The following is a 17,445-nucleotide window of genomic DNA, read 5'->3' as shown; positions in this document are numbered from 1 at the left end:
AATTTAGCTATTGCAACTTGTTAGAATATGATGCCCCAGTGCAGTTGTCTAACTCGCTTCAGTCTCTCTTTTGATATTGCATGTGAGTGAACCAGATAAATGGGGTCAATTGGCTAATTGGAAAAAGTGTTTGTCTACTTCTTTGAAATTAAACAAATATTGTGAGTGCTCTTGTTTGTTTCTCACAGATTATATGTTGTTTGAATAATTTGTGCTTTGTTCTTTGTTGTAATCCTTTTTAAATGAATAATTGGACCTTATGAGTTGAGTTTCTCTTTCTCGAAATTCTCGTATGCATTAAGCTAATTGCATCTTTGATAGTTGAAGTAGATGAGCAGTTGATGAACCTTTAATTCATGATAGAATTTCCTTTTTTTTTTTTCTTTCCTATTAAGATTTGCTCTTGTGTGCTGATTTGGAACTTTAATTTGGCATGTTTAGGGTTCTGTTGCAGAAAACTCTATCTCAGGGTTATGACAATAGCTCCTGGCCTGTACAGGATGAAAAAGGCACATATTGATATACTTAAGTAATTTTGAAATCTTTAATTCCTTAGTCATCTCCCATTCAACTTTGACATTCTTGTGACTCTGAAAATATTTTTTGTATCTATTTTTATAATAGCCATAATGGATTTGCAGGACTCTTTAAGAGATTTTTCTTGCTGGTGTAGTTAACTTGTAGGGTTCTAAAACCATACCTATCGAGCGCTTATACCAACCACATAGATCCAAATTCGGTAAAGTATCCATCTTCCTCTTTTTGTATTTTTTTATTTCTCCCGTTGATTCACACTAATCATATAAAATTTTATCATTTCAACTTTACTGCTTTTTTCCATGTCAATGCTTCTTTCCTCATAATTTAATTACCAACATTGAAACCCCAACATTCATTTATGATGATTCTTGGCAGATAATTTTGATTTCATTTCTTTTCTAAACTTATCCCCTCTCCTTTAAAAGAGCCTACCATTCTCCAATCTCAAAGTCGGGTCAGGTTTGTTGTGTTCATAAGCACTGGACTCATTTGTTTCGAAAATTGTACTTGTGGCATGCTACTATCATTAGGGGTTTTCAGTTTTCTGGCCAAGTTGAAAGATGGTCAGACCTTTTGTAAATTAGTCATGTAAGTGGCTTTTTTTCTTTTTCTTGGAAATTTTGAAATTTATAAATTATAATCATGCCATTAATGACCAACATTTCTTGACGTTATTAGAATTTAAATGAACATTTAGCTAGTGTTGTTGGGTCCTATATCACATGGTATGATATATTTTCCAACACCTATTTGATGTTTTCGGTTTACTTCGTTTGAAAGGTTAACAAAATAACATTGAAACAATTGTAGAAAATAACAAACTAAATCGTATTTTTTACCATAATCTGTCTCTACTAAGAAACAAAATAGTGAACAAGGAGCGTCGAATATTCCAAGAGTTTCTTCGACCTTGGTTTTCGAAAAGTTCAATTTCGACATGTATATCTCATTGAGAGATTTGTTGATACTCTTTTTAGTTTGAGGTGAATCATTTGTGATCATATTTGTATGGTGCTATTTTGTGCAGACACAAAATCTTTCAACGGACTAGCCTGAGCTTGAGGTCGAGATAAAATTTTATAAGCCAATGTTTTATCCAAGAAGGACGTGTTAATGGAAGTCTAGATCTTGCGAGAGTTATAGGTGCTATACAAGATCTATTCAACATTTTTTTAATTTTTTTGAATTTATGTTAGACTTTGAAAGGCCATAAGTTGACTGATTCTCCATCATGCAAGCTTCATTGTAGACTACATTATTAATTATTGAATAGATTGATCTAGATATAATCGTTAATACTAGAGCGAGAGGACTTCATGTCATCCTACTTTTTGGTAGCATGATATTGTATAAATCTTTTATTGAAAATTGTGAGAGAATACTTGAGAACTTAGGTAATTGCAAGTTAATTACATTTTGTTCTTTTCTCTAACTTCCTTGTAGAGTAGTGAAATAGTCCCTTTGCTCCCCCACAACCTCATTCAACGCACATATCCTTTGTCAATCTTGAACACAAAATGCACTAACATTACCTTAAAATAAACGCTTCATTGCATTGCATTGACATAAAACTAGTCCAATATAGAAATGTAGAGAGTTAAATATAAATATCAATCAAAAAGCTTTTATAAGCTTAAGCAAAAGATGTTCTATTACAAAATTTAAATTACACAATACGTGACCTTTTAATTAAAACGTATAAGAGTACGTCATTTTCTACATTCTCTATGCCATCCTAGACAAAAAATAAATTAAAATGACAATCATCTTTTAAAAAGTGATAAACATACATAAAGCCCCCGTTTGCCTCTTTTACTCACTTTATCCTCGATCGCATTATCGGTCCACTGTCAACTATCAATGGATCTTTTCCCGGACTTGACGTTGGACTTGACTTTGATGCTTGCGTGTCCTGGATCACATCAGAAATAAAACATTCTAAGATGTAAAAAATAGTCAAAAAGGCTAAAGCTAGTCATAAAATTAAAAGGCTAGACAAATGAGCAAACACCTTAGTTGCATGAGGCATGAGATATAAGCCTCCAAAAGTGTTTTTGACTGACTCGAGGATAGGGTGTATATTATTTCTGTACAATCGCACTAAATTTAGCTATTACAACATGTTTAGAATATGATCCTTAGTGCAGTTGTCTAACTCACTAGTGTCTCTCTTTTGATATTGCATGAGAGTGAACCAGTTTGGCAGGGGGGAGGGAGGTCACTAAGCTAATTGAAAAACGTGTTTGTCGAGCCGAACAAATATTGTGAGTGCTCTTGTTTGTTTTTCACAGATTATATGTTGATTGAATAATTTGTGCTTTTTTCTTCGGTGTAATCATTTTTAAATGAATAATTGGACCTTATGGGTTGAGTTTCTCTCTCAAGAAGGACGTGTTAATGATAGTCTAAATCTAGCGAGAGTTATACGTGCTACACAAGATCTATTCAACATTTTTTTAATTTTTTTGAATTTATGTTAGAATCTGAAAGGCCATAAGTTGACTCATTCTCCATCATATAAGATGCATTGTAGACTACATTATTAGGTATTGAATAGATTGATCTAGGTATAATTGATAGTACTATAGCGAGAGGACTTCATGTCGTCCTACTTTTTGGTGGATGATATTGTATAAATCTTCTATTGAAAATTGTGTGAGAATACGTGAGAACTTGGATGATTGCAATTTAATTACATTTTGTTCTTTTCTCTAACTTCCTTATAGATCAGTGAAATAGTCCCTTTGCTCCCCCACAATCTCATTCAACGCACATATCTTTTGTCAATCTTTAACACAAAATGCACTAACATTACCCTAAAATAAACGCATTTTCGTGCATTGCACTGACATAAAACTAGTCCAATATAGAAAAGTAGAGAGTTAAATATACATATCAATTAAAAAGCTCTAATAAGGTTAAGCAAAAGATGTTCTATTACAAAAATTTAAATTACACAATACGTGACCTTTTAATCAAAATGTATAAGAGTACGTCACTTTCTACATTCTCTATCCCATCCTAGACAAAAAATAAATTAAAATGATAATCATCTTTTAAAAAGTGATAAACATACATAAAACTCCCATTTGGCCCCCATTAAGTTAAATTTCATTTTTCTCCCTCCTATTGTCAATGACACATTTTTTTTATAAAATAATATTACACATAAATAAAAAAATTTTTATTTCTTTTCAACCACTCATTCTCCAAAAAAATACTATTCCATCCATTTTAATTTGAAAAAATGGGGGCCAAACGGGGGCAAAAGGTCATCACATGAATAAAAAATAATAAAATTAAAAATAAAAAACACTACACGTACCCTCGTCTTCGAATCAGCAGCAACCACATTCTACTCTAAAAATTTGACTTCTCTCAATATCCTTCATAAAATAATAAATAAAAAGTGACAGAAACTTGAAAAAGGTACATGAATTAAGTTAGATATATTTTCTAGTGTTATTTCATAAATTCAAAAAATTGACAAAAATTAAAAAAATATAGCATATATCAACTTTGTTAAGAAACACATTCAAAAGTATAATAGTGACAAACAATAAAAGAAGTCAATCTATTAAAATTCAAAAAAGTGATAAATACCAAAAATGTGACAAATAATAAGAGAAATCAAATTTATCTACTAAAAAAGATGTTAGGAAACATATTATTTAAGACATGACATGTACCTTCGATTTCAAACCTGCTCCATCAACTTTCTTATCCCCCGTTTGATTTCTCTCAAATCCTTCACAAAAATAAATAAAAGTGACATACATCTCATTAAAAAAATGACAAATTCATAAAATTGTCACAACATGTCACTTTCTAATGTAGAATCTTAATTTATATTTATTTTTTCACGAACCCCTTGTATTCATTTTTATGATTATTTTTCATCATAACATTTAATGGTCAAATTTGTGACAAGATTTTTGACCTTTTAATTAGTAGAATGTTGCACGACATTTAATTGATAAAATTATCATCAAATCTCCAAAACAAAGCAAAAAAATCATGAAAATTATGTGCAAGTACGCTAAATAAAAAATTTAGCAATGGTTCAAATATAACGGAACACAGACTGTTTTAGGGGGGCTGGGTTGGGCTGTAGCCCCCCCCCCCTTAGGCCCAAGAGTTTTTTTTAAAGGTTTTTTTATTTTTTTTATTTTGGTAAAAAACTAATTTTTTATGTGTAAGTTTTTTTTTTTGTTTTCCATGTATTAGCCCGGTTTGAAATTTTTTAGTCCGATCTTGGATCCAATCCTGGATCCGTCCCTGACGGAACATGCTCCAAAATTTGTGACATTAGCTAATTGTTGATTTCATTTTACTAAATAATTATGGAATGTATAGTTTATTAATGAACAATCAAGCAAAACTTGAACTATTTAAATCAAAATTTCGAAGTTTCTTACATGCATGGCAGAATTTAGGAATTATGTTGATTATTTGCAGATTTTGAGTATAAAATACACAGAAATTCCTTTGAAAAGAATGTAGTCAAAGTGACATTGATTTCAAAAAAAATTATTTTGATTTTCGATTTTCGATTGTTGGCCAGGTCATTCAAACTTATGATAGGTCGTTGTGATAACATTTTAACCATCTTTGTGATCTATCCTCAAATGTTAATGGGAGTATTTTACACATTATGACATCACTTTTCCTTGGAGTTTCATCTAAGATGTGTATTTATCCAAAAGGTCTACCGAGTCACTTCCGCATCACAAGTCATGAGCTAGGAAATGTTTAGCTTCTCAATTAGCAAATCGAACAAAATACATTTTAAGAAGAAAGACTACTGAGATACTTATCTGCTACTCCTTTTTGTTTGGTCCCTATGTTGGCTATGCGACTTTTAACTGATCTACAACGTTTTCGTCCCTACGATCAACCTCCAATGCAGGATTTATGCGTGGGTCATGCTCGGGTATGTCCCCCAAGTCCAATTTCATTTTAAGGTAAAATTTATTTTATTTTTTCCTTTTTTTTCGGGTGCACCCAACTCCACCCTTGGTCACACTATTTCATTTGACCTTGAAAGGCTGGGTATGCCTAGGCAGTCGACCACGTATACTTCATGAAAATCTCATGCCTTTTTGTGAAGAAAGTCTTGTAAAAAAATGACAAGTAAGAAAAGAAGGTCTTGTAAGAAAATGACAAATAAGAAAAATTCTTTTGAAATTTTCTTTACGTAGATATTAATTAAGGTGAGAAAATTTTGTAGTAAGAAAAAGTCTTGCGAATTAAATTTTAGAAGGAAAAAGTCTTATGCTAACTAAATTCTAGTTAGTAAAAAGTCTTATGCTTAATTAAATTCATAAGAAAAAGTCTTTAAGTGAAAGTGATGAAAAAATCTACCAAAAAGTCTACTAAAATAACAAAATCTTAAATGAAAACTTTTTCTCATAGAAAGGAAATCTTACTATGATTATCTTTATTTTTTCTTATAATTTTTGTGTCTTTTTGCTTTTTCTTATAATCGTCAGGATCTTTTATCAAGAAACTCCCACACTGAGAGATATAACGCTCAGTGATTTGCTTCTTGATCAGTAAGGAAGTGTCATCTCCATTTCTATCTAGTACGGATAATATGTGGCTTTCTATAACAATTATTCTACCAATTTCTCGATTTTCTAAACAAATATCAATAAATTTTTAAAAAATTTGTACTGAACAACAAAGTAAAGTAGATGATGTATAATTGTCTAATGGCATAAAATATTAGAACTAAAGATCAATATATTTGTAATGGCCTTAGAGTACGTTATCGTTCAGCAAATTAATTTCTTCATTTTTTTTAACGCTCTCTTAACTTTTTTAGGCGACTTTTGCCTTCCTTCACGGCGGCAAAATAATTTTTTTTCTCACTGTAAATTAATTCATTTTTTCAATTTATTTATCAAGTTTGAAAATTAAGGATCTTATTTTTTGTTGAGTCAAACAGATTTATTATGATTTTAAAACAAGCATGTAAAATTATAAATTTATGTTTCAACTTCTGTAGATTATTGTGTAGGAGATATGTCAGTTTCCTTGCATTTTTTTATATGCAGGTATATGAATTTCTCTCCATCTATAAGAAACAAAAACCGTAAAAAATTGAGAAAAAAGAGAGACGATAATGGGAAGTAAAACATGGAATCTTCCTGCAAATGATTTGAATTTACTTTAAAAAATCCAACATAATGTTACAATTAAAATCTCGTTAAAAGCAATTATAAAGGCTATTGTGATGATAAATACACCATATATATATATATAATCATTTCTTCTTCAGATTGAGGATTTAAAGCAATAAATTCTTGATTAGAATAACTAGAAGATGAAGAGGAAGAAGAGATTTTTGACTTTTGTTTTAAATCTTGAGTTTTGAGAATAGCAACTTCTATTCGAACATCTTTCATTTGACTATATATATATATATATAGTTTTTATTGGATTATGATTATAATTGTAAATTTGTTGTGATGTATTTATTGAAAATATATTTTAATTGTGGTGTGACTATAATGTGGTGTAGGAAATAAATTTTGTATTGGTAATATAATTACCCTTGGGATAAATGCAATTGGTTAGAAAATTGTGGATGGACCTTTAAGATTTTAATTGGGTTGATAAGAGATTAAGGATATGTAGGGCCTGTGATGGGGATGACCAAAAAAATCCATTCAACCTGATATTTGTGGGTCCCTCCTTGAATGGGATAGAGATTACATGTCTAACCAAGTAAACGGGGGCAGGGGCGGGTATGGGGTGGAGATAATTGCTCCAAAGCGGGTACGAGAAATATAGTTCTTGCCCCACTTAAAGTTAACTTCAAATCTAAATTTTCTGTCGAACACAAATAAAAGATTTATTATCATTTTAAAAAAGAACATAAGCTACTCTTAATAAGTTGAAAAATTTAATATTTTTCTAACTAAAGACATAAAGAAATAAAAGTAAACATAAAAACAAAAAATAAACGGGGCGATAAATGAGGTAGGGGACCTGTCTTGTCCTACTCTAATCGGGCATGTGGACGGGGCAAGGTGACAAAAATACAAGATGGGAGGGAGGTGGGAATGATCAACTTATCCCATACTCGTCCCGTCATCATCCCTACTTGTGAGGCTTTAATTTTTGGCCTATAAGTAATTTAATTGGATTTTGCTACTTGTATTTAAAAACATATAGATGATGGATTGCATAATATGATGTGAAGGGAAATTATTGTATGAAAAAAATGATTGTGTTTAGACAAATGGTAGTGTGTCATGTGGCATTATGTATTCTATTATGTAAATTTTGATGTACATACAGTAAGATCCCATTTAATTTGGTTTGACAAAAAGTGGCTTTTTATAAACAAAAACATAATTTTTTTCCTTTCTGTTTTTTGGCTTCCTAAAGAGTTTTTTTGGGTTCCGTAAAGAGCCATGTCTGAAGCAGCGGCCTCTTGAGCCTCTGCTGAGGTCCGACTATGTGTTCAAGCTCAAGTTTCACTAGCATAATGCCTTTTGGTAATTGGTGGGAATTTCTACATCATTCCTTGTCCTAGTGCTTTTATGGCTTCTTGAACCTTGACTATTGCTCAATTTTCAGGAAGGTAGGTGGAAAAAGATTGGGAAAATAAGAATATGGGGTAACATTTTAGGGAGTTTTGCAAGAAAAAATGGGTAACTACATAAGAGGGCCCTCTTATTTCTAAGGACCAAGCCTGTGTGACAACCCCCTGGTTGTCCAAGGGGCTTAAGCCTATTTCTAAACTTTTGATGTTGAAAAATGGCATTACACTTTTCAACTTCACCAGAATTTCGGGATAAATTTAGTTTTACATGATTTTTCGTGAGCTTGGAACAAATTATTGGTACGAGCTTGAGAAAGAAAACCCTTTATAGGCAGAAGGAACTAAAAGAACCAACCCATGTCAAGCTATAATGGCCCTTCCTTGGTGGCATGCAGCGGTGGATCTGGAAATTTATGATTGATTGATTAGGATAATGCAATTGTCCGACGATGATCTACATCGTAGGCTGTCCAATCAACCTTCCTATAGGTGGATTGGGGGTGGTGCCGCCGTCATAGCTGGACAAATCACTTAGTAAAAAATGATGGACATTTTTATTTTATCTTATTACTTTATAAGGCTCTTTATAGTCGTTTCTGACCTTGATAATTTAGTACGAAACATTCATCCGACCTTTGTAGTTCGTACCTACACCCTTTTAAGGTTTTTGGCCCTGCTAAAGTGTGTCAATGTTCATCCGACATGAAAATCCGGCTTGGAGCATTCAACATCATTTTTTCTTGGATGACAACATTAGTAATAGCATTTATGTATAACCACCCATGCTTCTTGATGAATTTGTTTTTAGTTGGAACTTGGATGACCGGTCAATAAAATTCTATTTATGACTATCAGACTATACTTAAATGTTTGTTTCACGACAAAGACCTAATATTTGATTATATTTATGAAAGAAACACGAATAAGGATGTGGTTAGATAATCCAAGGAGTTTTTTTGGGCGATGCATCTCCTAAGGTTAATTAGTTATTAAGCCCTTGTTTGAGCCCCATTTTCTGAAAGAAAATGAATTTTTGAACAGTATTTTGATCTCATTTCAACGACACATTTTTCAATAAAATAATATTAGACATAAATCTAAAACTTTTCTTTATTTTTTATCACATATTTCCTATCAGTACACTATTCAAATTTTTTTTTTTTTTTTTTTTTTTTTTTTTTTGACAAAAATGAAGTTCAAAGAAGGGCTAAATAGACGCAACTCAATTTCCTTATAAAACTCAATTTTCCATTTTATACAATATTTCACTTTGTTTATATTTTTCTAAATATGATGAAATACTACATCTCTGCGGCCTCTCAACCAATAATTTATATGTCTGTCTTTCTTAAAAGAATAAGTATCACATACTCCATTAAATTTCATGGCTTCTACTTCATTTGGGGTCATTGCCTTTCATGGGCACAACCGACTTGAGACTATATCGAATACCATAACCTTATGTGTGCACAACTGACTTTAGCTGAGAATTCATTTTGTACTTTATTATTTATTTTGGGTCTTATTTTGATCGTGATTTCATTTTAAATATCAATATATTAAGTGGAATGGTTCAATCTCCTTAAAAGCATTATAGATTATCAACCCCCAAGTCTAGTGGACACTAGACTTTGTTTGAACTCCTCTATAGTTCTCGATTTAACAATACGATTTGGTTTCAATCTATCATAATAAAAGTTTAAGCTACTCGATGTGTAGATCAAGCAATTTCAATTTTTCCTTTTTAAAATCCAAAAATGTTGATTTTCATGGATGTGTTATAAAGATAATTGAACTTCGAACATGTTTGTTTTGGTACCATAATTAATATTAGAAAGAAAATAGTTATTTATTTATATTTATATTGCCAACTAGTACTTTCTCCATCAATCTTTGTGTCCACATACTGCATGCCAAAATAATGAGATCATCAATATTCTCCTAAAGTAGAAATGTCTTATTCTAACAAGTCTTTAAGCTTTAACATACACACACATTTAATGTATATAAATAAATACAACTACCCACTGGATGATTAAATAATCACCCTTAAAACATAAATTACATTTGTTACATGAATACTGAAATTCTTGTTTGCATGTGTAAGCAATGTAATTTCATTCTTGTAGTATATGTGGAAAACATTAAGTTATATAATATTCTAACCAGTTGCCTTTACTAGAGAGAATCAGCCCTTGAGCAACCTAGAGGGCATGCATGCATATTTAATTATATATGTTAACTTGCAGAAAATTATAGTATTTTGAAATTGTTAATAAGACATTTGATTTTTCTATCATTTACAAAAGTTATTGAACATAGAAATGGAGAAACCGAGAAGATTCTCAATTCATTCAACCAACTCAAAAATACAAGCAAAAAAGCTATAAATAGCTATACAATTGAAAGTCAGTTGCATAATAGCCAGCTGCCAGCTAACAACTTAAGAGAAAGCGAAAAACAAACTATATACAAGCTAATACTCCCTTTCAAGATGTACCGTAAATATACTTTATAGGAATCTTGGCTAATAATGAAAGAAGATCAAAGAAGGATAGGTTTGGTGATGACATCGACAGGCTAATATTGAAAACAAATTGAAAGAAGATTTATTATTCCTCTACAACCTTGTCATGAATGAAATGACAATCAATTTGATTGAATATTTGATCCAGCCCCTTGTTGATCTTGGATCCGTTCTTTCAAACCAACAAAAAGATATTGAAGCAAGATCACATCCTTCATTACGAGCTTTTACACATGCTTCTAGAGCTACTTCTATTTGTTTAGTCCACTCATGAAAGTGGAATCAGAAGCAATTTGAATGGCAGCTTGATTCTGGCAAAAAAAGAAGAGTGAGAGAGGATATTTGGATCTGAAAATCCTATAACAACTATTTGATCGAGAGAAGTTCACTAATAGTCGCAGCAAGTGCTGGATACTCTGCTTCAGTAGATGAACGAGCATAGTAGCTAGTGCTTGGCTTTCCAAGATACCAAAGAGTCGCCAATAAAAATGAAAAAAACATTTTTATGGACTTTATTATGCCAACTAAAGATCCCAATCAGCATCTGAAATTGCTTTGAGTTTGACAGCAAGTACAGAGTTTGACAAATCCCTTAAACCGAGAGATATGATGCTTAAAAGAACAAGCCTTGGCCCGGGTTATTCTTCGAATAAGAAAGAAGATGATGCAATGCTTTGAGATGTTGAAACCTAGGCTGTGAGAGGAATTGACTTAGTTTGTGAATAGCATAAAGGGTCACACAAATCAATCAACCAATATGTCTTCTGTAATGAAAAGCATCAGGTAAGAGATCCCCTTCATGAAATCTGAGAGTGACTTTAGGATCCATAGGAGTAGCAACATGCTTACACTAGTGCTTTCTTAGAGATATTATGCTTGAGCTAGATTAAGCAATTTTAATCCCGAAAAAATACTTTAAACATCCTAGATCCTTTAAAAATGCATTAACATCTAGCTACACTAAGTGCATCTTTTGACATACCGCAAGAGCCAACAAGACTATAATGATGACTGTTTTTGCCACTGGAGAGAAAGTGTCAAAATAATCGAGACCTTGTTGTGTGTAACCTTTTGCTACAAGACACGCTTTTTGTCTTTTGACCGAACCATTTGATTGGTACTTGATCTTATAAATCATCGACAGCCAATTAAATGATTTCGTAGTGACAATGAGACAACATACAAACTGTTTTTTAGTCCCATAGCCTCCAACTCAAGTTTCATAGCTATATGCCATTGAGAATAAATACTTGATAGCTTGATGAAAGAACTGTGGTTCAAACTGAGAAAAAACATTAAACACAAACTATCTGTGGAGGGACAAGGCTATCTAAGAAACAGAGTTCCCAATGTGATAATAAGAACTAATAGAAGGAATGGAACACTGAGCAATCGAGTTACAGTGAAAGTGTTTGAGATAAACGGAAGGCTTAACAACCTTTCATGACTTTCTCAAAATTGGAACCACATCAAGAGAATATAACTCAGGAGATGGCAGCTCTGCCCGGTTAGAATAATGAACTTTATCATCAGGAGTAAAGAGATTCATAGTCAGAGGGTTCATCACAAGTATCCTGATGAGGAATCAATGAAGGAACAGGTCAGACCACATCAGGAAATGGATCAACAACCTGCTCTGCCTCAGCAACAATATAAAAAGAAACCTCTTCATGGAAAAATACATCGTGTGATATAAACATCTGCTTGGAAAGAACATCATACAGCTTGTAACCTTGACTATAAGTGGATAGCCCAAAAACACACACACCTTTGTTGAAACTTAGTCTTATGAGTAGTCAAATTAGATGCAAAGGCCAAATACCTAAAAAATTCTGAGGTAAGAATAATCTGTAGAATTGTTATATAGGACTTTATATGGGGTTTTCTGTTTCAATAGAGGTGAAGGAGTTTTGTTGATCAAGAAGGTAACTGTTAAGACATAATCGGTCCAAAACTTGATAGAAACCTGAGATTGAAAATATAAAGCCCTCGTCATATTAAGAAGAGGCTGATTTTTGCTCTTCACAATCGAGTTTTGTTGTGTCCTCTCTACATAACTAAACTGATGTAAAACTCCCTTTTCAGCAAAAAAATCAATTCTGGAGCATTGTCCGACCTGAACTTTTTATTTGAGCATTAAATTAAGTTGCCACCATATTTAAGAACTTTCAAACAACTATTGCTGCATCATATTTGTGTTCTAATAGGTAAACCCAGGTGAATCTAGAATAATCATCAACCAAGGTTAAAATGAACCTATGTCATGTATAAGAAGGAACATGATAGGGTCCCCAAATGCCAAAATGCCCAATGTCAAAATGACAGCTTCAAAGATGATTATTAGACTCAAACAATAGCCCTTTTTGTTTAGTAGAAGGGTAAATATAACAAGGAACACATTTATTGATTTTGGTAAGATCAAACAACAATTGAGATTTCAAACTATCCATCCTTTTAAAAGAAATATGGTCAAGTCTGTTATGCCAAACATGAACTGAAATATTATTTACATAAGCATTGGAAATGGAATTTAGAAATTTTATATGAAACACATATAGATCTGCACACGATCATCCATGCCAATCATCCTTTTGGTGTTGGCTTCCTAAATAATAAAGTGATCAGGAAAGAAACTAATAGTAAGCTAAGAGCTGCATGTTAGAGCACTAACGGATAACAAGTTGAACTTGAATTGTTTCACAAATAGAACACTTCGAAGATCGAGAGTAGAGATTAATCTGACATCACAACACAACATAACTAGAATTTTTGTGTGATTTGGTAAAGTGACAGTAGAGTTTTCAATTTCTCTCATTGATATGAAAACAGCAGTAGTGGAAATAGATATGCCTAATAGCACCTAAGTCTACAATCCAAAAAGCATTAGAAGAAAAAAGAGGGTGAACTGACACTGAGAAACATATACTTATAGAATATGAAGTAGTTGTGTTGTAATGATGATCATCAGTGTTTGATACTGATTAGAGCTCAAATTTTGAACAAAATTCTCAACATCTAGTTGCTGATCATGCTGCTTGTCTTCATTCTAAGAAAAAGAGGAAGTAGAAATTCGATTCACTGAATTAGAACTAGAAGAATTGTTGGAATTGTCCCTCTATTTTGGTTTATAACTCGGTGGAGATTCATCCTGTATCATCTATTAATATCATGACCATGATAATTATAGGGATTGTAAAATGGTCTGTCTTTCTTCTTATTATCTTAAAGGCAAAAGCCATAGCTCCACTAGAATCGATATCAGAAGTAATCTATTTATCTATTTTCCTTTGATGATTTTCTTGAGATATCAAGGCAAACACCTAATTGATAGGAGGCAAAGGATCTATAAGGAGTTGTCATCTGATTTGAGAAAATGAGTCATGCAGTCCTATGAGAAAGGACATCAAGAATTCCATTTGGTGATGATTGGTTAATTCTTTAATTCTTTCCAAATGGTCTTGAGTTTAGAATATAAACGCTGACGGTACTTTGATCCTAAACAAGGTTCATCAATTCTCATTTTAACTGAAAAATATGTGGTCCATTTTTCTATTGAAACATATCCTTAAGATCAGTGTAGATTTCATGAGCTGAAGTGGCAAAAATCACACTAGCAAAAATCTCTTTGGATACAGAATTCAAAATTCAAGAGATGATTTTGTTATTGTTTTGAATCTAAAAATTAAGTATATCTGAATCAATACCTTCAGGTTTGATTATGGATCTATCAATACATATAAGTTTATTCTTCATTGACAAAGCTATTGTCATTGCTCAACTCCAAGAGGCATAGTTATCTCCTGTGAGTTGCTAAGAAACATGGACTAAGCCTAGACTATTAGAATGGCAAAGAACGTAGGGACTAGAAGGTTCATCAATGGTGGACTTGCTCGAAGATGACCTCGCATTAGAAATGTTTACAGATTGCTACTACTCCATTCGAAGCTTAGAACAAAGATCAAACCAAATATAGAGAAGGATGAAAAAGAAAGCAATAGAAAAACAAGCTTAATAACAAAGAACTACAATTGAATCAATGGAGGAGAGGAATACATCAAACTCTTTGCTCTGATGACGTATTGAACATAGAAATGGAAAAATCGTGAAGTACCTCATTTCATTCAATAGACTAGAAATTACAAGCTAAATAGCTATACAACAGTGTTATAAATTGGGCCTAGAAATCATTTTATTGAAAGTGGAATAGTTTCGATATCAATTTGTTATGAAAAGATAAGAGATTAAGACAATTATATGAAGTAGATGATCACAAGAATACAAGAAAGAAAATAATTTGTAGAAGATGAAGATTTTATTATAATATTGAGAAAGAATACAAAGATTTTGTATTGTGACTTATCTAACCAATAATGAGGTTAAACAACCCAAATAAATTGTAGAGAATAGCCACATTTTTATAGAGAATAATCCAAGCCCTAAAAGTCCAAATATTTCTGTAGTTTGATCTCTTTAAGTCCAACTCAAATTCCAACTCTCAATAAGACTTGTAAATAGAATTTCAACTAGAATTTGTCAAACAGACTTCGAATAGGATTCCAAAATCATTTCAAATAAATTTTTTCTTAATGTGCACTTAAATTAGAATCACCAATTATTTTTAACAAAGAATTCGAGTCACACCCAAATTCTAAGAAACAGAAAGTTGGTTACATAAAAACTAGATGTCAACTAATAACTTAACAGAAAACGAAACAAATTTTATAGAAGCTAATAAAAGTTGTGCAATTCCAATGAAAAACGTGAAAGAGCGAAACATATCAATACTTATGTGGTCTTGGACTTGAATGCATTATTGGTCCTTCTTATTCATTGGTAGACTCAACAAGGTGGTAAAAAAATTAGGTTGCCGATCCTAAGTTTATTAAAATGAGTGTGAAATTCTAGAGATTATTGAAGTTCTGCCTCCATTTTAAGTGAGTGCCTGAATTTCAATTTTGTCACACTCATCGAAATTTATAATTTTGTTTCAGTAATTGGGACTGGAATTGAAACATGATTATTTGTGTATATCTCTGTCATTTTCCTTTTTGACAAACTCATGAAGTTAGGCTAGTGATTTGATTCGAATAAAAGTATAAATTAAGTGATTCAACAAAACAACATTCAAATATCAACTCAAAGTTCAATAATATTCATATTGCCAAGTTTTCATGGAAAAAAAAAAAAAACCACATAAAAACACTCAATCACATGCTGCCAAATCACCCTAATCACCCTATTTTTTTTTCGATGTTTTTAATCCCTGTTTATTCAGCATTTTTGTAAGATTATAGTATAGGCAATATAAGATGTTTGTCCATTTTCCTGTCCAGAATTATCAATTTTGCCGTAACAAAAATATGCCTAATAGTTTTCGCTAATCACCGTGGCTCAGTGATTCACTAAAAGTTGGTGGAACCACAACAGAAGAAGAAACTTTGAGCCTCTTAACCCTTGATTCCTCCTCTCCACCACCACTCATCACCTCCGGGCTACTAATCCACCCCATCATTCGATTTCCGAAACCTTGTTGTCCCAAGTAAATGTCACTAATATCCAACGCATTGAAGTTCAAACCCTGCTGCCAAAAACCCCATTCGTTGCTATACTCTGACACGGTCGAGCTTCCCCGAGAAGAGGGTTCATTAATAACAACATGAGGAGGCACAAGTACACTTGGTTGCACAACTTTCTTTATTTTGTTCATATCAGCATAACTTCGATATTGATCATAGCCCCTTAAGTGAAAGATACTAGAAAAAGTGAAATGGTCACTTACTCTATTCTTATTTGCCTTGGTTTCTGCAGAGTTTCTAGCCATTATAGCTTGCAAATTCTTGCTTAATTTAGCTTTGGAAGAAGAAAAACTTAGCCCATTAATCCTGTTCGAATCGGAATGAATTGGACTAGAATCAACTGTAGCAAAGTTTGTACGAGCATTTTCTCCGCGAAGAACACGTGCCGCTTCATCATAGGCTAGAGCAGCTTCTTCAGGTGTATCATAAGTTCCAAGCCATAATCTTACTCCTCGATATGAGTCTTTGATCTCAGCAACCCATCTGCCTGAAGGCCTTTGTCTCACACCAACAAATCTACGTGGCAGTTTTCGCAAACCCATGGTGGCAGGCACCGCCATAGTAGTGGTGGTTTCCGCTATATCACGTCCAGACATTTTTTTTTTGGGGGTTCGGTCCAGAGGTTTATCCGTTGAAGTGAAATTTCAAATCGGATCGACTGAAACAAGTATATTACAATTCAAGCAGGTTATATAGAGAGGTTTCGCGATCTGTCACTGCATTTATATAAAGCCAATTCAAAGAATGAGGCTGGTCGTGTCCCATTAAGCTTAACCAAGTTGGCTTGGCTCCTGGAAAACTCTGATTAAAAAATTAATCGATTGGCATTATTACATAAAATACAAGGATGCCTAGTAAATAAAAAAAAAAATGGATTCTGGTTAGTTGGCCAACAACTGACAGTTAAAACTTGTATTTTGCCAAATATGTACTTTTAGTTCTCAAAGAGGGAATTAAACTACATAAATAATTTTGATCTACAATAGTTTAATTTGTAGAAAGATGCTTTAACATGGAGATTTGTTAATAAATGTCCTCATATTTGTGTGAGGACTGAGGCATGTGATCAAAAATTGAAATTGACTCACGACATGTTGAGTGTACAAGTGAAATAAATAATGTATTTGTTCAGTAAATATAGTTTTGACAAGAGAATTGAGCTACTTCTGTAATAGGATAACTTTTAGGTTAACATTTTATGATGAAAATTCCGAACACGATTTAGTGAGGTGATTCAACAAAACCAT

At 32.5% G+C, this 17,445-nt stretch overlaps 1 protein-coding gene across 1 annotated transcript; it reads right to left on the bottom strand.

The window, feature by feature from the left end:
* Positions 1–15,999: 15,999 nt before the first annotated feature.
* Positions 16,000–16,794, bottom strand: LOC111392185 (ethylene-responsive transcription factor RAP2-4-like). The gene has a single exon (XM_023017457.1). The coding sequence runs from the start codon at positions 16,792–16,794 to the stop codon at positions 16,000–16,002; it is 795 nt and encodes a 264-aa protein (XP_022873225.1).
* Between the last annotated feature and the right edge of the window lie 651 nt (positions 16,795–17,445).

This window comes from Olea europaea, unplaced genomic scaffold (assembly GCF_002742605.1).
Source record: "Olea europaea var. sylvestris unplaced genomic scaffold, O_europaea_v1 scaffold897, whole genome shotgun sequence".
NCBI lineage: Eukaryota > Viridiplantae > Streptophyta > Magnoliopsida > Lamiales > Oleaceae > Olea > Olea europaea.
The sequence above is the reverse complement of the archived record's forward strand: the minus strand, read 5'-3'. Positions and strand labels throughout refer to the sequence as shown.